General features: G+C 34.6%; 1 protein-coding gene across 1 annotated transcript in view; it reads left to right on the top strand.

Annotated features, from left to right (window-relative positions):
• USH2A (usherin) overlaps nucleotides 1-20,845 on the top strand; it is a 474,981-nt gene that overhangs the window by 138,547 nt on the left and 315,589 nt on the right. The window contains exon 20 of the mRNA XM_070957393.1: nucleotides 1,842-2,072. Coding sequence (XP_070813494.1) covers nucleotides 1,842-2,072 — 231 coding nt within the window. The remainder of the gene's footprint in view (nucleotides 1-1,841; nucleotides 2,073-20,845) is intronic.

Raw genomic sequence — 20,845 nt, 5'->3', positions numbered from 1 at the left:
AAAATGCAAAAAAAAAAAGTTTATGGTTTTATATATATATATTTACTTTAAAGATGTATTATTAATTTATTATGAACAAAGATCTTGTTGTTAACTCTTAGCACAAAGCCCTGAATGAATTTACAGGATGCATATTTTACTTCATATTCTCTAAATGAATTATGTGCTGTATGATAACAGAAGCACCTGACTTTGATATATGTGGCATAGTTTAAGATTCCTCATGCAGAAAACACGACTGCAGAGTAAATTTACAAAGTAATACTTGCTTGCAATTCACAATGGAACAAAGTATTTCATAGCTGCAAGGAGCATACTTCCAATAGGTAAAGTGCTATTGTATGTTGCAATTAACCACCTAATTGTCAGCATAATGTGCCACACCCAGATGCAGAAAGCTTCAATCAGTTTGTAAGTCTTGAAAGGTGATTGTATAGAGAATGTGACTAACAGCATGTATGTTTATATAACCTGTAAAAAAAAATTGTTCATCAAAATAGGAAAATACTTATCTTGTTCTCTTATCAAGCTCATACTACATACACTATCCAGATAATTAACAGACAAAGCACATTAATAAATGATTCCAAACATGGCACACTTTTTCTTAATAACATGCATATATGCATGTACATGCAAAAATATTATGTGGTATGCAGGCTATGGTCTTCCTCAGTCCTGTTGCAGTACCATCACAGTACCTTATCCATCGGATCTGAGGTTAGATTTTCAATTTCCCATATTAGTGTTTATTCATCATCATGACTGCAGATAATGTAATTTGCCTTTTATGGAGAGGAAGGTCTGTGCAAGTCTTATAGAACTTTTCATTTTAGCCAAGTTATATGTGCATGCCTATTTGAAACAGTGGTGGGTTTCAAAATTTTTTACTACTGGTTCTGTGGGTGTGGCTTGGTGGGCATGGCATGGCTTGGTGGGCATGGCTTGGGCGTGGCAGGGGAAGGATACTGTAAAATCTCCATTCCCACCCCAATCCAGGGGAAGGATACTGTAAAATCTTCATTCTCTCCCCAATCCAGGGGAAGGTTACTGCAAAATTCCCATTTCTTCCCGATCAGCTGGGAGGCAGAGAATAGATGGGGGAGGGCCAGTCAGAATTTTTACTACTGGTTGTCCGGACTACTCAAAATTTCCACTACCGGTTCTCCAGAATTGGTCAGAACCTGCTGAAACGCACCTCTGATTTGAAAGATTAGCAAATGCTAGGTATTCATAGTATTTTGCATAAATAAAGGCTTCTTATGGTGAAGTTTCTATCTTCAGAATTCATGTATACTAGCTCAATTGCTTTTTATTACTATTATTCAGTTTAAGATAGCACTATTGTGTTCTAACAAAGGAATAAACAAAATCAATGTCAAGTCAATAAACATCTCATATTTGTGAATCTTTTCTGCCGATATCATTATATATTCTGGTTCAAAGGAATTATTTGAATTTGTACCATAATGTTTGCATTGTTTTTATGATATTAATGTGCAAATACTTTGCAAACAGTAAAAGAAAAACCTAGGAGTGCTGTTCAGTCAAACAAGGAATTGGCAGATCGTATTTTTCCATTTCTAACAATTTAAATATTATTATGTACAGTGGTATGAATATATAAAAATCTAAGGGAGTTTGCAAGCTATATTGTGAATAGTTCCTTCGGTGACACTTTTTAGTAAATATAAAATATAAGAAATAAAGCATTAAACTTTTTTGTTCCCTCTCTCTCTCTCTTTTTTTTCTCCTTCCTTCCTTCCTTCCTTCCTTCCTTCCTTCCTTCCTTCCTTCCTTCCTTTCTTTCTTTCTTTCTTTCTTTCTTTCTTTTCAAATAGCTCCAGTTCTGCTAATAGCACCCGACACTGAAGGAATAAACAGCACTGTAATAAAGATAACTTGGTATGAGCCTGAAGAACTTAATGGACCTCCTCCAGTTTATCAGTTGGAAAGAATAGATATATCTTTAGCAACATCAGATGTAAATGTAAAAAAAGGAATTCGTTTTCCGGGAAATGGGTATTACAAGTTTCCAAATTCTACATTGCCTACAAACACCTATTTTACCGGTAAGGAAATTTCTTTCATTCAATCAATCAATCAATCAATCAATCAATCAATCAATTTTTATAGCCACCCATCTCAGTCAATGACTCTTGGCAGGATACAATTCAAGACTATATTACAATAAAAATATTAAAATATTTTAAAACAATAAAAACTATAGGAACATCCAAAATAAATATATACAGCAGCCCAGATACTTGGCCAGTTATCAATACAGCCAGGAAATGGGTCTATTGACACATTCTGTTCCACAAACTCAGGAACATAGCCAGGTTTTTAGGGCTTACAAAAGGCTAACAGGATTGGGACCATTCTACTCTCCAAACAGGATGTTCCACAGTTCCCTGCCACTGTGGAAAAAGCCCATTTTCTAGACCCTGCCAGCCAACACTCTTTGACTGAAGAAATCTATAGCATGCCCATTCTACATCTGGTTGGGCAGGTGGATACTCTTGGAAAAAGAGGATCCCTCAGGTACCCTGTCCCCCAGCCATTGTCTACACTATGTTTATTTCGAAACACTTTAGAGTACATTCTGATGGACATTTTCTTTGGATGGATTTCCTCTGGATTTGCTATTTTACTTTTCAGTTTCCCCACATAAATCAATATTGTTCTTTAGAAGGCCATTCTTCAGATTTTTTTTTCTGTATCTTAATTTGTAGTGTGAGAAAATATGGCATTATTTGTTCACCAAAAAAAGCAAGTATTCTTCATCAGGTGACATTTAATTGCATGTGATATTTTTGTACGTTTACACTCCAGCTCAATTGGTAAGGGATTTGGGGAATTTTTGCACAGCAGTGTTTAGGGACACTTGTTTCTACTTCTGTCCCAGTAGGCAACTCTTAAGTCAATATTTCATTCTTTTGCCAGGATACTGGAAGTCTATTTAGCCTGGCACAAATTTCTCTTTTTTATATATGTTGATAATATTTCATGGATCACAGGAATTATATAAGCCTATCTTTTAATTGGATTGGAGGAGGGTTGCATGCTGATTTAGACAGCTTTGAAATGTATACTTTGCATACTTAAAGGATCTTATCACATGCTGATGTTTCAGTATCATTCCTTAAGGAGTTCACTATTAGATTATATGAAATATTACATGAAGATTCTATTAAACTCTTTTCCCATTTTGTCAGAAAAAGTATGTCTCAACTGGGCTAAGTATGGAAACTCCTTTAAGTGGCCATCCTATCCTCTCTTATCTGACATGAAGTCCCACAGAACAAAACATGAATCAACATGCAAATGATTGAACATTTCATTTCTGGAAAGTCTTTCAGAAGTCATCTTTCTAAAAGCAAAAGTATATTTCATGATTCTCTGCACATCACATTTGCTAACTAGTAAATATGTCCTCATCTAAGTCATGCCTCCCAAACCAACCTACGTCCTCTTGTTATTAAACCTGGTAAAGTGAAATTTCAGAGTTACTTTGGTCTGCTATTTTTTTTTATGAGGAGCTTGAAATTGCTTCTTTGAGTCACAGCTTTTCTACTTATTTATAAGAACATCATACTCTTTCAGTTGCCATTATTATGAATTTAGTCACCCATATTGTGATTTCCCCCCCATCCTCATATTATGCAAGGCCTAAGAACCACAGTACAATTGATTAGTATTTTGAGTAAAATTTCTGTCATCCTTAGGTTCCTCCATTTACTTACTTACTTACTTATTTATTTATTTTTATTTATTTTGTCAAGCATGTACAGGATAACAGGTATAAGTATAAACATGAACATAGGAAATGAGTACAAATAAATGATGACAGTAAGACAGGGATGGTAGGCATGCTGGTGCGCTTATGTACGCCCCCTTTACGGACCTCTTAGGAATGGGGTGAGGTCCACAGTAGACAATTTAAGGTTGAAGCTGTGGGGGTTTGAGGATGTAACAATGGAGTTAGGTAGAGCATTTCAGGCATTGACCACTCTGTTGCTGAAGTCGTATTTTCTGCAATCGAGTTTGGAGTGGTTTACCTTGAGTTTGTATTTATTGTTTGCCCGAGTATTATTGAGGTTGAAGCTGAAGTATTCATTGACAAGTAGGACATTGTAGCAGACACTTTTGTGTACTATGCTTAGGTCAGACCATAGGTGGCGTAGTTTCAGGTTGTCTAGGCTCAAAATTTCGAGCCTGGTGGCATAAGGTATTCTATTGTGAGCAGAGGAGTTCTCACTTCCTTATTATACGATGAAATAGTGACTCAAATGCTCCTATAATTAGAGAAGTCTATAATACCCGCCTGCTTTGAGTGCAAAACATTATATATCTTATTTCCAGCAATTTCAATTAAAGAATGTTGTCTTTTTATTTATAAGAACTTTATCTGAACCATGGACAGAAACCCTGGATAAAGGTATCCAACAGAATGCACACATCACAGGGATAAGAGAATAAATAATACATGGCAGACCTTAGGAATACATTTATAAAAATTAATAGGAACAGAATTGATTTTTTTATGAAGAAAATGTTGTATTTGGCCTGCAAAGGGTCTTATGGTGATTAGGAGCTCAGAAAATAAATAAGTAAACGCTTAGACTTATTTCCAGTTCAATAGAAGGTTGCTTAATATATTGTCCCCTTTAGTAGGCAGGCATATGGGTTGTGGTATGATCATTGCAGACCAAGCTCCCATTGTTACAGAGTATTCTGAGCCATACTTGGTTTTCCTTTCATTTATTCCTGTTGACAGTGATATGTCCCACTATGAACTATTAACTGGCCTCAGTAAAGGAAGAATTTAGTTGTCCTTTCATTTTTTTTTTCTCTTAGAACTTCTTTTGCTAGCATTGTGGTCTTGCACTTAAATGATTTCACAGTTCTCCTTCTTGAACAAGACATTTTCTTTCTTCCTTCTTCCTAATCCCAAGAAGCCTAAAGAAAGGGTGAGACACTTTAAAAAAAAAGTGATCCAGCACAACAAAGTGATTTCGGCTGCTTTGTGAACAAAACATCTTAAAACATTTTCTAATGTGCACCAACAGGGATTTATACTACCAATGCACTGCACTAACCCTGACAGGCAGTGTTTGTGTAATAGTTTTTGTAAAATGTAGGCAGTTTTAATCTGCATCAAACTTTGGTATTTAATTCTCTTTTCTTTTCATGGAAAAGTACGGATTTATTTAGGTCTTTGGGGAAAATCCCTAAATCTGTATGAATTACTTACATTTTTCAAATGTATCTTTAGGTACTTCTGTTATCATGGATGTCCCACTTGTCTGGGATGGTATAGGGTCTCCTGCTTTGAGGTGTTGGACTAGAAGACCTCCAAGGTCCCCTCCAACTCTGTTATTCTGTTCTGTATCTCTTTAATACTGTACATTTTAAAAAACATTTCAGTATCATATAATTTAATATATACGCCTTCTGCTACCAATAGCCTCCCAAAAGCCAATTCGCTCCCACAGAGAGGGGCTCCTCCGGGTGCCGCCGGCCAAGCAATGTCGGCTGGCGACCCCCAGGGGGAGAGCCTTCTCTGTGGGGGCTCCTGCCCTCTGGAATGAATTGCCCCCCGAGATGCAGAGGATTCCCAATTTACGCACTTTCTGCTGGGACCTCAAGACGCTTTTATTCCAGCAAGCCGGGCTGGCCTAATTTTTAAATTTTTTAATCATTAACTCTTAATTTTTAAATGTCTAAAATGGGTAGTTTTATTTTAATTAGATATGGGCCAAATTATTTAATATTTCTTAAATTGTTTTTTAAATTTTATATCTGTGTGTTTTATTCTGGCTGTACACTGCCCTGAGTCCTTCTGGGAAAAGGGCGGTATATAAATTAAATTAATAAAAAATAAATAAAAAATATAGATATTCCTTTATGACTATGTTAATTGGAACTGGAAGTTCCATCACTAAGCAATGAGGTAATAAACTGTGACCTCAAGTGACCACATTGACTTAGAGTTACAACAGTTCCAGTGCCAGTTGGTAGGAACAATGTCACATGATCTGTTCTTGTCTTATTTTTTTAGGAAGAGAAACTCATTCTTTCCCCATCTTTCCTTTATGGAAATTTAAAGAGGGTGATGTCCGCTTGAATTAAGCAATCATAGTAAGCCATAGTAAAACACTAGTAAATGAAAAAAAATAGAATTGAAGCAGCATGGTAAATATTTTATATTCTGTGTAGTTAAACTCAGCTCACTTAGAAAAGAGGGTATAAAATTCCTACCGTCTGTAAGGTATAATCTACACTTCCCTATAAACAGATTGAATAGAATTGAGTAGAATTTCATTAGAAAATATTTCACTATAGAGCCCATTTTTTAAACCGATTACAAGATTTCTTTTATTCTTTTTTATTGACTTTTTTATTCTTGCCTTGTGGCTTTTTAAGACAGCGTGATGGTACTAACAAGTAGTTTATTGAACAAACAAGTATGAAAGACATTCATTGATTCTAATTGTCTGTCATGAATATCATGAGGAAGCATTTCTATGAATATTATCAGGGAATGTTTCATCCCACAATTGATCTTTTAGAAAGTTCAAATTAATATCTTGTCTAACGATGATGAGCCTTATCAATTGAGTGATTGCCAACGTTAAAAAAGGAGGGAGAAGAGGATTAAAATGTGTTGTCCCTATTAGATTTAAGTACTTTCAGCCCCAAATCAATCAGATCATAAACTGAGTAATGTTATTTCTGCCAAAACAATCAGTCAGGATTTATAATATATAGCTTTATCTGCTGAAAAATAATAGTATCATAGAAATTTATAAAATCTAGCACTAATGTGTTGTATACTGTCTGCCTGTAAGTATGTAATCTATTCCTCTCTGTCTCTCAAATATACTTTCCCTCACAATCTTTTACTCTTGGATATGATGAATAAGCTTATAAGAAAAACATTAATAAAAATGTAGGTCCCATCAAAACTAGAATCTAGATTTTTTTTAAAATATTTTTCTGATTTGATTTTATTTACCTAGAAATATATACTGTCTTTAACATGAATCACACTGATCATAGTGTATATCTAATACTCTAAATGCTGTATTCTATTTCAAGATGCCCCATAAGAAATGACATTATTGGGATAGCAGGAATATGTAGATACCTATAAAAATATGCTGAGTTTGTCTTACTCAACAATTAAGCTGAAAATATTCAAACTATGTGATACAGCTACTTAGAGCCATAGTTAAGAGATAAATTTATTTCATTGTGCTTATTATCATCTGGATCTAGTTTGAGAAGGATATAGATAAACTGGAATGGAATTAGAGGATAGCAGTGGAAATGACAGGAGCAGGCAGAATACCTTGCTCCAGAAAAGGTCGAAACAACTGATTATATGTAGCCTAAAAAGGGGGAAACTGACAGAGCATGATTACATTCTTCTAATATAATATCCTTAATATTAACAAATGAATTGCCACCTTACACTTAGATACAAAATAAATTATTAAAAATATGACTATTAGCATAACTATATTCAGAAAAGCTACTATTAGCATAAAAATAGAAAGAAATATAAGAAGACTTATAGGCAATATAATTCAAACAGCAGGAATATAATTTGTTAAATTAATAGACAATACATTAATTATAGCAATCTCTCCTTCTCTGAACACACACACACACACACACACATACACACACACACACACACACACACACACATATTATATTTGGTGTCTTCTATGCATTTGAAGTGGAGAGCAAAAATGTTTATATTTAATTTACAATAAAATGTGTCTATGGAGATTCTCAGTCATCCAGGTCATAGTTGTCCCGAGGGTGCTTTTTCAAGAGGCCTTTCTTGGTTTTCTTTGAAGACGTTTTGTTTCTCATCCAAGATAGGGTTGCCAGGTCTGCTTCCAAAAAATAGCGGACAAATGGAGGGGGGGGGGGGTGTTAAGTAGTAAAAAAAATTACAATTAAATTATATATTTTCTTACAAACATTTTATTTTATTTATTTTATTTTATTTTATTTTTGAATTTGTATACCGCCCTTCTCCCTGAGGACTCAGGGCGGTGAACAGCCAGATAAAAACATCAAATACAAATATTAAAACACATTTAAAAATATATATAGATTTGGCCCCATTAATTAAAACGATAAGCAAAACAGAACAATTAAAAAACCCTTAAAAAGAAATTAAGCCAGCCCGGCTTGTTGAAAAAAGAAAGTTTTAAGGGCACGGCAGAAGGCACTGAGGTCATGGATTCTCCTTATCTCAGGGGGCAACTGATTCCAGAGGGTAGGTGCCCCCACAGAGAAGGCCGTCCCCCTGGGGGTCACCAGCCTGCATTGTTTGGCTGATGGCACCCTGAGGAGGCCCTCTCTGTGGGAGCGCACGGGTCGGTGGGAGGTCGTCGGTGGCAGTAGGCGTTCTCGAAGATAGCTAGGCTATCTTTAATGTATTAAAATAATCACTTCAAAACTTTACTTAAAATTCAAAACATCAAATATATTATAATAATATGTAAAATATTAAATTACATTTTAATTAATTTTTTTACTACTGGATCTGTGGGTGTGGCTTGGTGGGTGTGACATGGCTTGGTGGGCGTGGCAGGAGAAGGATACTGTAAAATCTCCATTCCTTCCCCAATCCAGTTAACTTTCCAGGGAAAGTTACTTCAAAATCCCAATTTCCTCCCGATCAGCTGGGACTTGGGAGGCAGAGAATAGATGGGGGTGGGGCCAGTCAGAATTCTTACTACCGGTTCTCCGAACTACTCAAAATTTCCATTACCAGTTCTCCAGAACTGGTCAGAACCTGCTGAAACCCACCTCTGAATGGGTCCCAGATTTTGAATACATTCAATAATTTAGCTCTCTTGAATACATAAACTGTTACCCCATGATGCATCATTTCACCCGATTGAAAGTTACAAACAAACAGACACAGAATAGTAGTATATAGATAATAATAATTTAATGGTACTGTTGCTCTTAATTCATTATGCAATGTAAATCCTCTACTTTTCTTCAAAATAGTATTAGAAAAATAAGTTTTTCTCTTCTTAAATTTAAATTGAGTATACTCTCCATGAAAGTATATGCTATATACTATTATATGCTATTTGTTTTCATTTGAGTAGTTTTATTTTCTCTGTAAGATATTTTTCTGAATGACATTTTGTTTAGATTTTCATTTTTTTTCTTAACCTTTTACTAATAACATTGACATTAATATACACATTTTGTAAATAATGGCATATGTAATATTAAAGGTATGAAGAATGAACTCAGCCTTATAACATAATGTGCTCTACATGAGGCTACCTCTAGAATCAGTTCTGAAGACTCAGCTAATACTCAAATTGTGTATGTTCACAGATATACTGAATAATGTAGATACATTAGCTAGTCTCCTTTCACCTTTATTGGCTGCCAGGTAATTCTATTGTAATCCAGATTGCTGTCTTTTACTTACAAAGTCCTTCATGATGTTTGGCACTTCTGCCTTTTCAGACTCTGTTCCAAGTTCAAAACTCTTGGATTAATGAGGAAAAGAGCAGGGCCTTTTTATTAAAGGTGAGTGACCTCTGCTTCTACAGATAGAGATACAGCTGAAATATATTCCTTTGGTATTCTTCACCTGTGGCTGTGGATTGTTGCTAGAGATAACACTATTGTGTTACTAATTTACTCCTACAAACTCCATTTTTCTATCTTTATTAAACTTCAATCAATGGTGTGAAAGGCATTTAGCATTGGCTCGAGTGGCTAATTTTGTTCTTATTTATATTATTTTTCTCTTTTTGTACCTTGGCTCTCTCCATCTGTCTTTTTTTCCTTTGTTACTATGCACCCTTGAGTACAAGAAGAGTACCAAATAAATAATTTTTTAGTAATAAAAATTAGCTATGCTTCACAGTCTGTCTGCTTGCCTATTACCAGACCTTATCTAATAGTGATGTATTAAAAAGAAATAACAATTTATAATGGAAAATAGCCCATTCCTTCTCCTCCAACCTCTTTTTTAATTCCTTCATCACCATTACATTGTTTTGCTCAAATAAAAGTATAATCAGCATACATTCTCTAAAATGATTCATATTTACAGAATAAAAAAACATGACAGGATGGAAGTACGCTATAAAAGTCACTGAAACTTGAACAAACTAATTCCTTAATTCAAGGATTATAAATCTAAATATAAATTGCATATTATTGATAGTTAATTACACATTTCAGGTCAAATAGAAACCCATATAATATCCAGATAAGCACTTATCTTGCATAAAATAGATCCAACTTGGTAAAATAATCCATTTGCAACCTTTATTTGTACACATATTTATACATTTTAATAGTCCTTTCCTTTTAATACAATACTTTCTTTTAAAACATTCCTTCTTTAACAGAAAAGGTTATATAGCTAACTTATAGTAAGAAGAAATACATGTTGAGATTCACACATCTATTTGCATCTAGCTGGAACTGAACAAGTATCAACCTCATAAAAGGTTTGCTGTGCTATGTTTATTATTTCTGTCTGGGGAGGGGAGTTGTGGAAGATTTCCACAGATCCCATACCAATAGCTTTCTCATTACACTTCGGTAAGTTCTAAATGAAACAGGTTTTTTTCCCTCTCCACACTGAAGAATGTCACTGTGTCAAGAATAACTAGGGAACACCACTAAATGAAATATTGTGTATTTCTTTCAGTTCCTGCCTCTTTGGTTAAATCATTAGCATTTTTCAGATTTGCTGCTGAGTAAGCAATTCTGCTTTGAAAACCTAAATTCGCCTGGAGATAGTCTAATCTTACACTTCTAGTGTAAGTTGCAGTTTCTAATGAATTTTCACTTGCGTTTTCATTGAACATTTGTTTTGTCAATGTAGCCCGACTAAAGAACTCTGCCAGTTTAACTTTGCATTCAACATTGGTATTGTTTCCATCTTAAACATGAATAGAATAATTGGTTCAAGAAAAACTATAACTGAAGGATTTGCATCTCTCTTTTTCTAGTATCCATAGAACTGATTGTCTTTACACATGGCTGTATATTTTCACTTAGGTTGATTCTCTTTCTCAAAGTACACCTAATCTTTTTTATTCACTGTAGCCTTAGCCTAATTTTAAAAATTTGCAGAATTTCCATTTTATTATAAGCTATCATATATTTCATTCTTAACCTGTTCAGATTCTGCCTTGGCATAAAGAGTTAAGTGTACAGTACCTGCATTTTACATAAGTATATTGATTTTTAATGTCCATGTATTTTTAGTTCATTCAGCACTTTACAGAGTCTTTTCTTAGGAAATTAATTAGTTTTGCTTGACAATATTTGTACTATCAAAGTTAGTATCGAACACAAAGATATACTGAACCTACCAGTAAAAATCATAGATCTCCAGTTAATTATTAGAATCAAGATGGTTGCAGTTCCAAGAATTTCCAGCAAATTGAGCAAACCTTATTCTGGCTACATAATCTGGAATTTGTAGTACTATTGCTTTAGGAGAGCGTTTGGGAAGGCTAGTCTTAGCTGTGTCAATTTGAAGGAGGAGATAGTCAAATGATTGGCAGTTAGCTGTTAGGCTGAGCATAGGGACCAAGAAATGGAAATGTAATTATTTTGGATTGGTTTATTATTAGAATCATGGACAGCCCAGAAGTCATGTGAAGAAAAGTAATATAACAAGTTGCACAGGCTGAGAAGTTAAGAATCAAGTTTTATTGATCACTCTGGTCGCCATATAATTAGTCCTGCAGTGTAGCAGAGGTTGGACTACTAATACCCTTGAAGTTTAGGCTAGTATATTTCTCATTTGACTCCCCTGTACATTATTGGCTTCTTTTCTAAATGGGCTACTGGGTTTTATGAGCCAAACTTTCTCCTTTTCCAGATGTTACACATAGAAAGCACCAACACTGATATCCAAAATGAAAAATCATCTAAACAAAAATAAGCAAACAATATATATATATCAACAACATAATTATGTAGCTATCTGAGCATTACCTATATCGTAGTCCATATATGAAGCTTGAATAATTATAACTGCTGTTACTGATTTACATTTTAATTTTGATTTTTAAGTTACACTTTTTCTAATTACTAAAAGTCTTCTCATGACTATATCAAGTTCGTTTCTTGTTCTGCAAATTTCAGTTCTACTGAGTTGGCCTCAGTTGAAGACTATGGTTTGCAGCTGTCTTCCTTAACTAAATAGAAGTATTTTGTTGTTTCAACTGCTGACCGATTTAGTGACCTAGTGATCCCCTATCTGATTTCTTTGTTTCTACCATTGTTACTCTCTAGCAAATGCTGACCTAGTATTTGTTTTCATTGCTGCAATAAACTATTTGCATTCCAACACTGTATATCCATATTCATATCCAGAGTAATCATTTTACCAAGTTTGCTAAGTTATCCTAAATGTACTTTCAAAGAGCACTACAACATTGTTAAATTAGTGTTTAATATTTTCTGTGAATCAGAGAAAACATGCACCTAACAAGCAGTGGCTTGTCATATATTATTGCCATATTCAGTGCTACTCTTCTAGATTGTCATAGTCATATAAAGATTATATTATTTATGAAATAAAATATTTCCATGGAATATTACATTCGTGGTTCAGTTGGCCATGATTACAGTTATCCTTATTTTTCTCACCTATAAATAGAACACATTGGTTCTATGCACTCTGGCTGCATACATGTTAGCATGAAACTATTTTATTTAACAATTAAAATACAAATTGTTTATATTTTCCATACTATTTCTATACTAAACTCCATTTTTACCAATAATCCATGAAATTAGGCCCGGGGAAATTAAATGATTTGACTAATGTTCTGTGCTGCGTCTGTGGCAGAATTGGGTTCAGTATCCATCTCTCTTAATTTATAATCCCTAACCACTAGCCATTGTTCTCTTATTAAACAAAACATCATTCAGAAGCTAGGAGGGGAAAGTGCTTCTAATACATCAAATCTTATCAAATGACTCTAAACTTATCTTGCCTTTGTTTTCACCAAGGTTTGCTGTAAATCTTCCTAACTAGAGAGCAACAGGACTTGTGTCCTTGCTAAAAAGAGAAGATTGATTTACTATATTCACAAAGAGGCAGGTGCTTCCAATGGGGACATAATAATGAATTTAAGCCTGTAGACTCTTAAGGAAAAGTGTTAAGACTGGACAATGTTGTAAATACTTGTAAAATAGAAAAATCTGAAAAAGCTTTATGCCCAATATCTATTTCAAGTCACTGTTTCAGAAAAACAGATGCTGCCTTACGGGCTTCTTATTCTTCAAATCCTCTAATTGATTGCTCATTGAGCTCACTCAGTCCAAAGTAGAGAGAAACTTTGTACAGACATCATTAGTTTTTCTCCATTTAAAGATTAATCATGAAGAGCTCTGGCTCTTTAATTCTGTAATTTGTATATTTAATGGGCTGCTGCAGAATCTATGACAGTAATTAGCATAGCCTGAAAACTCATTAATACACAACAACATGATTAATGCAACATTAATGCAAACATGACTGAAGTTATTTGGGTTATGTAGTAAGAAGATTAAAGCTAAAATGTCCTGTTTGTTTTACCAGTAGTGGGTATAATGGGGTGACAAAAAATAAAAATACAAATGGGTATCAAATTAGTAATTTTAACCTAGGAGATTCTATCCAAGTCATGACCATTTCCATAGTGTCAGATGTTTGGATACAGAAAACATCTCTTGCAACTGTTTAGGCTGGCTTACCTGTTTCAGGTATACTTGTTGCTTTGTTACATTTGCAGTGATACATGTTATAAATGGCTTCTGTTCAGATCTTGCCACATTTATATTGAAAAGAACATTTTTGAGCCCAGTATTGTATTGAATACAAATAGGAATCTCACACTCTGTGTTTAAACATGTCCTGATCTGGCCTTTTCACTAAACATTGTATGGAAATAGTAATTTAAAAATGTTTAATTGGAAGGTATGAAAAGTATAAATTAGTTTTATGCCAATGAATATTGTACTTTTTTTTACTTTGTAATGAAGTTACCATTGCCTGCCACTATTATCAGTTTTGCTTTGTGGTATGTTTTCATATTCATCTCTGATAAAACCAGAAACATGGAAGATTCCCTCCAAACAACTGAAAGATTTAAAATAACAGTTGCTGAATCTGATAGACTGGAATTTGCTATGCATATAATTGTGGTGATATTCTATTATTTAATGCTTATAGTTTTGAATCTATGGCTATGCTTAGAAATGCAGTTATTTTATTTTACTTAAGCCTCATTTCATTCAAGAAGTCAGCATGTCATACAGCACAGAATCTATTTCTTCACCAAATGGTGAAGAATTTCTTATGAATTTCATAGATGAGGACAGACTTGAACCTAAATCCTAAGGGACCTTATCCAACACTTTAACTACTGCATGACACTGACTCTCTTTGTGTGTGTGTGTGTGTGTATGTGTGCGCGCGCGCGCGTGCATGTACATGCATGCACATCTTTAAGTCCATGTCAGTGACTGGAGTCTTCTTGCCAAGATTTCAAAAGTGGTTTCCAATTATCTGCTTCCTAGAGTTGAAGTCACCCAGTTTGCTTTGTGCCTAAGACAGGACTAGAACTCACAATCTCCGGGTTTCTAGCCTGATGCCTTAACTGCTCCACCAAATTGGCTTTCCTGACTTTCATTAGAAAAGAGTATTTTAGAAACTTACTGTGGCTGTCACTTTTGTTTGTCTTCCTCTCAATCATACATACACAGAAAGATGCACTGTGTGGGTGTATTTTACATATTAATTTTCCGTAGAAAAATTGCTGTGAATTTGCTTGGCAAATTAAAAAAATGTTCTGTTGCCCAACATCCTCTTTCAATAATTGAGAAGCTTTGAAGACAAGACAGGCAAGACCAATGTCACATCCTAATGCCAGGCAGCTGAGTTTCCTTGAAACTTCAGCACTTTTACATCTATTCCGTGTGAAAAATTCTTGGGTGTCTATATTGTAGTTATATGAGATAAGCTTTTCCTTAGCCTTCATCTGACACTATGATTAAAAGTTAGGTGCCTGATAGGACAAAAATTTTTTGAAGACAACTAATAGATTGAAGTTGTTTTGTTCTATGGGCTGTCATAGATGCCTGATAGGCCATGTTTTCATTTCATTGCAGAATGTTTGCTGACGTCTGAAAGGATGAATGTTCAGAACCATTTTTTTCATGATGTTATTTGTGCTTTTCCCAGTCTGATGCCCCTTAGTTGCATTTCACTGCAACTCACATGATCTCAAAACAATATGTTGGCTAGTATGGTTATTCACTATGCTTGTAGAGAAGGTGATTGCATTGCAACTTCAGAGGACTTTGCAAGAAGCAAATTATCTGGGCCTCATTCAGTCAAGCTTCAGGCTTGGGTAAAGTACTATGGTGGCTTTGGTTGTACTCTTGGATGACCTCTGGTGGGATCAAGATGGGAATGGTGCATCCATATTTCTTTTCTTGACCACTCAGTGGTTTTCAGTACTATCGACCATGGTATCTTTCTGGACTGACTTTGGAGGTTGGCAGTGAGCAGCATGGAGTTGTGCTTGTTCTCCTTCTTCTTGTTTCCAGTCAGAGTTGATAGGCTGACATCACTTCAGGACTCAATATTTCTCTCTTATAGTACATTCTCTTTTCCTATTTAACATCCAACATGAAATTGTTGGATAAGATCATCTACTGGGTGAGGTCAACTGACAGTTTAAGGTGAGATACTATCAATATTCTGATGATAACCAACTTCATATCTTCACTCCAGGCTATCTGACTGATGCTATGGAGATTCTGTCTCAGAGACTGGCCTGGATGGGTTGTCACAGGCTTCAGCTTAACCCAAGCAAGACAGAATGGCTCTGGGGTTTTGACCTCTTGGTTCTAGGAACCTTCCATTTTAATGGCACTGCCCCAGAAAGACCTGGTACACAAGTACCCCCCAGTTCCTGCTTGAAGACAATATGCTTTGTATAGGAAGGCCTTTGCACAGTGTAGATAGTTGCACTCATTCCTGGACTGGGGGGGGGCTCCACTCATAATCACTCATGCCCTTGTGACCTCCATATTGGACTACTGTAATTCACTTTATATATTGTTTCCCTTGTTGAAGAGAATTGAGAAGCTTTAGCTGGTGCAAAATGTAGCAGTGCAGGCAGTTACTGGTGCCAGTTACTTGGCAGGTGTGATACCACTGAGCCATGTGAGGTTCCAGAGTGCTTTTGAGTGCACTCTGGAAGTGCACTCTTGATTCAAGCTGCTGGTGTCACCTTTAAAGTCCTTCATTGCTTAGGACCATCTTTCTCCAGTTGTTCCTACTTGGCCTATCTGATCTGGAAAGACTGATGTGATATCCACACATTCAAAAGCCACCTGAAACATGCATTTCTTCGATTTAAAATTTTTTTCTTTGATACTGACTAGCTTTTGAAGAATAGGCAACTTCATTCACATTCTGTAACAACATTAGTTTATTATGATGTCCACAACTATGGCAACTATGCCCATAAAGATGTAGCCATTTTAAGATTTTTTCATTTTTCCTTCTTATATCCTTTCCTTCCTTTTTTTTTTTTAAAAAAAATGGGTTTGTTATTAGTTGTCTTAAATTATATTCTTCTTTCACTTTTCTGAGACTAAGTTCCAGTAAAGTTACACTAATGTAACTTACATCTGAATGGACACTATGGAGCTGTACTCATTTTTATATGTGATTAAATATCATTAAATACAATAGATATATTTCTGAAAATGTGTGTGTGTGTGTGTGTGTGTGTGTGTGTGTGTGTGTGTGTGTGTGTGTGTGTGAGAGAGAGAGAGAGAGAGAGAGAGAGAGAGAGAGAGAGAGAGATTGTATTTTTTTAAAAAAATGTTTGAAATGTTGTTTTGTTAACAGAATGTGATGAAATTTACTGTGATGGTAGCTCCTGTATGTGAAACATTAATTTCCATATGCCAAGTTTGGACTAATAGGTTGACACAATTTGGTACAAAGGGAAGACACGTTCGTAGGATATTATGCTTCCTGTTCTGTCATGGAACTGATTATTAAGGAAGATTGAAATATAAGAGATAATTCACTGTTTTTGATGACATTGTTGTGTATGTGTTTGGGTGTGTAATTTGCCAAAAAACAAACCAGTCTATAGCCGAGGTCAGCTTGTTCACAAAACCCTTTTTACACATGGCAACACAGGCAACAAAGAGAAGGATTGTTTTCAATTTATTTTAAGCCAGACTACAAAATGAACTCTGCAAGTGATTTTAGAACTATATTTTTTTTTTGATAAAGACTCCAGTAATAGCATCTTGAAAGACTGATGGCCTTTCCCCTTTCTTATACTCCATGAGGTATAGCCACTCTGCGGGTTTTTTTTCCTAATGTTTTTTGTCTGTTCACTTGCTTGTTTGTTTCCCCATCTTAAAACATGTTTTGTAACCATTTCAGCAGAGTTTCTTCAAAGCTGACCATAAAAGCAAAACCCTTTTAACACCAAGATCAACACCAATATACTGCAACTGAGAATCATTGTAAGAGTATTCCCAAATTTCACTCTGATTATTAGTCATAGTTTTGTGTAAAAGAAACAGAATTATCTAGTCAACCCTGGGACAAAGAAAATCTATTTTGAATTAACCTCTTTGGGTTATGCTGAATCTAGTGCACATCACCATTAATATTAGTTTTTTAATGTGCACTATATATTAAGGAGCCCTTGATGATTTAATAGAAGAATAAGCTCATAGGAATGAAATATAATAATCAAAAATTAAGTAAGCATAGATATCTTCGGTAATTTCTTCTCAGCAGTCTCCTTTCTTATTGTTATCCCAAGCCCTCTGTAAAACAACTGGAACATAAAAGAGCTTTTGATTATATTCTCTGCCAAGTTTGTTTAAAGTCAATTGTCACATAGCTCTGAACAGCTATTTTAATAGCATGATGGATGTTCATTACCTCAAGTGAATGTCTTAATATTTGTGAGTATATTGTGACTGTATGGATGTCAACCTGTGGAAAGATTAAAGTATGTGAGTCAAAGGATACTGCTTATGGTGTGAAGTAATTAGTAGCATTATTGTAATATGAATATGTGCTGTAGTTATGATTCTTCAATTTTTCATAATAGAATCTGTCTACACAAGAAGCTTTCATTACTTATTATTTTCTGCCTGACAAAGGAAGGAAAAAATGAATACGAAAAAGTTGATTCATTTGATACAGCTGGATAGAACCCAATAAATTACACTACACTGTTATCAGTGTACTAAAAGGGAGCAACAAGGACATGAATATCACTGTATAAGTAGTAAAAAGACACTTTTAATCAGAAGTACTTACATCAGAAACTATGCAGAATGTGGCAAATGATTTTAATATTTGGTTGTAAAATAATTATGCCAGTTTAATATCCATATGTTGTAATTTAAAGTCTTTTTAATCATTTTATCCCCCCCACCAGACTTTCCATGAGAAACTTTCTGAGATGATGAAACAAAATGAAAAGCATTTCATTTTGTTGCAATATTTTCAGGATCAGACTCAATAAAGATAATAGAAGTTAGAGATTTAAATATATTTCTCTTTAATCATAATAGGCATTCTATATTCGCTGAATATTCAAGATAGAAGCAATGAAAATGGGGAGGATGGCTCCTTATATATACAAGGGGTGGAGCCAGGAATGGGAGTGGTAAATTATGAATACATTAAAGTCCAAAGAATAAGTTAACCCCTGATGTTCCATATATACATTATTTACACATTAGAGAATAAGGCATTTACATCTGACAAATCCCCCTCTAAATGCCGGTTCGTTATACAACACCAGTTACATTCAGATTCAGGACAATATAATACATATAATTTAGAAGTTAAATATTTGTGTTGTTTAGAAGGTAAGGGTTTTGTTAATATGTCAGCTAATTGTTCAGAAGTATCACAATGTATTGCTTTGATGAATCCGTCTTGAGATAGTTGTCTCACGTGCTTAAATTTTATATCAATATGCCTGGACCTTTGTCCAATTGCATCGGATCTAGATATTTCAATGGCCGCTTTATTGTCTTCATGCATAATAAATGGTAAAGTAGGTTTCTTCCAAATATCTGTGATCAAATCATTGAACCATACAAGGTTATTTGCAGCTTTAGACAAGCAAACATATTCCGCTTCTGTGGTAGAAGTGGCTACCAGTTCTTGTTTACCAGTATACCAGTAAACTGGACAATCGTTCAATAGAAAAACATAACCAGAGGTACTCTTTCTGCATGATGTATCACCAGCCCAATCTGCGTCAGCATAACAAGTAATTTTTGGTTCTTTGTCATTATTGGGTTCCAATATTAAACAAAAATCTAATGTACTTTTTAGATATCTTAAAATTCTTTTGACAGCTTCCCAATGATACAAGGTTGGTCTGCTAACATATCTTGACAATAAATTGAGAGGTAATGCAATATCTGGCCTAGTCCAATTGGATATATAAAGGAGTGAACCTATAACTGATCTGTAAAATGTGTTGTCTTTAAACTCAGGGGAAGATTCATCAATGTTTCTGAGAAAATCAGTTTGCATAGGTGTGTCACATGTTTTGGCATTATTTAAGTTACATTTGTTTAGGAGTTCAATGATTTTATCTTTCTGAGTAAGTTTGAATCCCCTTTTTGTTTTGTTAATTTGTACACCAAGGTATTTGTTCACTCTACCTAGTGATTTCAATGAGAAGTGTTCGTTTAACTTATTTACAAAGATTTCCCTGCTCTCTTTATGCTTTCCAATATATAAAATATCATCCACATAAATTAATACAAATTCAATATGATCATTACTCTTTTTTACAAAGAAACAGTTATCAGCAGTGGTGGCGTTGAAATCCATGGTTTTAAGTACTTTTACCAAACAATCGTACCATCTTTTTCCAGATTGCTTCAATCCATACAAACTCTTATTTAATAACCAAATTTCGTTCTTATTAGTGTATTGACTGTGTGGTGCTCTTACATATATTTCCTTATCTAATTTTGCATGTAAGTATGCAGTCTGTATGTCATATTGAAACACGTCCAGATTGAGTGCAGATGCTACTACAAGAGCTGTTTTGACACTCTCTGTTCTCACTGTTGGTGAATATGTGTCAGTATAGTCTTCTGGATATTTTTGTGCATAACCTTGTGCAACTAGTCTGGCCTTGTATAAGGTATTACCTCCTTCTAAATTCTTAATTTTATAAATCCACCTGGTACCTATAATTGTTTTATCCTTAGGTGCGATCGCAGGTGTGAATACATTTAATCCTTGTAAACTTTCCATCTCTTTTTCCATAGCTAGTTCCCATTTTTTTCTTTCTTCACGGGGAAGTTTCAATACTTCCTCATATGTATTAGGTGTTATTTGTTCTCTATCCATATGCATTATGTAATCTTTGTATTTATTTGGTATTTGGTTTCTATTGTTTCTAATATTTCTTTCAGGTTTGCTATGGTTGTCATGCAAAAATCTAGCTTCCTTTTTTGTTAATGTGTCTGTCTTTATTTTATGCTGACTATTTGTCCAAGTTTTGGTTTTGTTCTTACTTTTGTTAATACTTTGAATTTCTGTTGTTCCTTCCTCGCAAGATATATTATCTTTGCTTTTATTAGGAAATATTTCATTAAGGTGCAATTTAGACCAATTGGCCTGCTCATGGAACACAGCTGTTCTGGATACTATAAATTTGTTATTATTATCAATGAATCTGTACCCTTTGGTTCCAGTTTCGTATCCCATGAATCTTAATCTCCTGGATACGTTTTC

This window comes from Pituophis catenifer, unplaced genomic scaffold (genome assembly GCF_029215685.1).
Source record: "Pituophis catenifer annectens isolate HBS135680 unplaced genomic scaffold, rPitCat1.0.hap2 SCAF_1, whole genome shotgun sequence".
In the NCBI taxonomy this organism is placed as follows: domain Eukaryota; kingdom Metazoa; phylum Chordata; class Lepidosauria; order Squamata; family Colubridae; genus Pituophis; species Pituophis catenifer.
The sequence above is the reverse complement of the archived record's forward strand: the minus strand, read 5'-3'. Positions and strand labels throughout refer to the sequence as shown.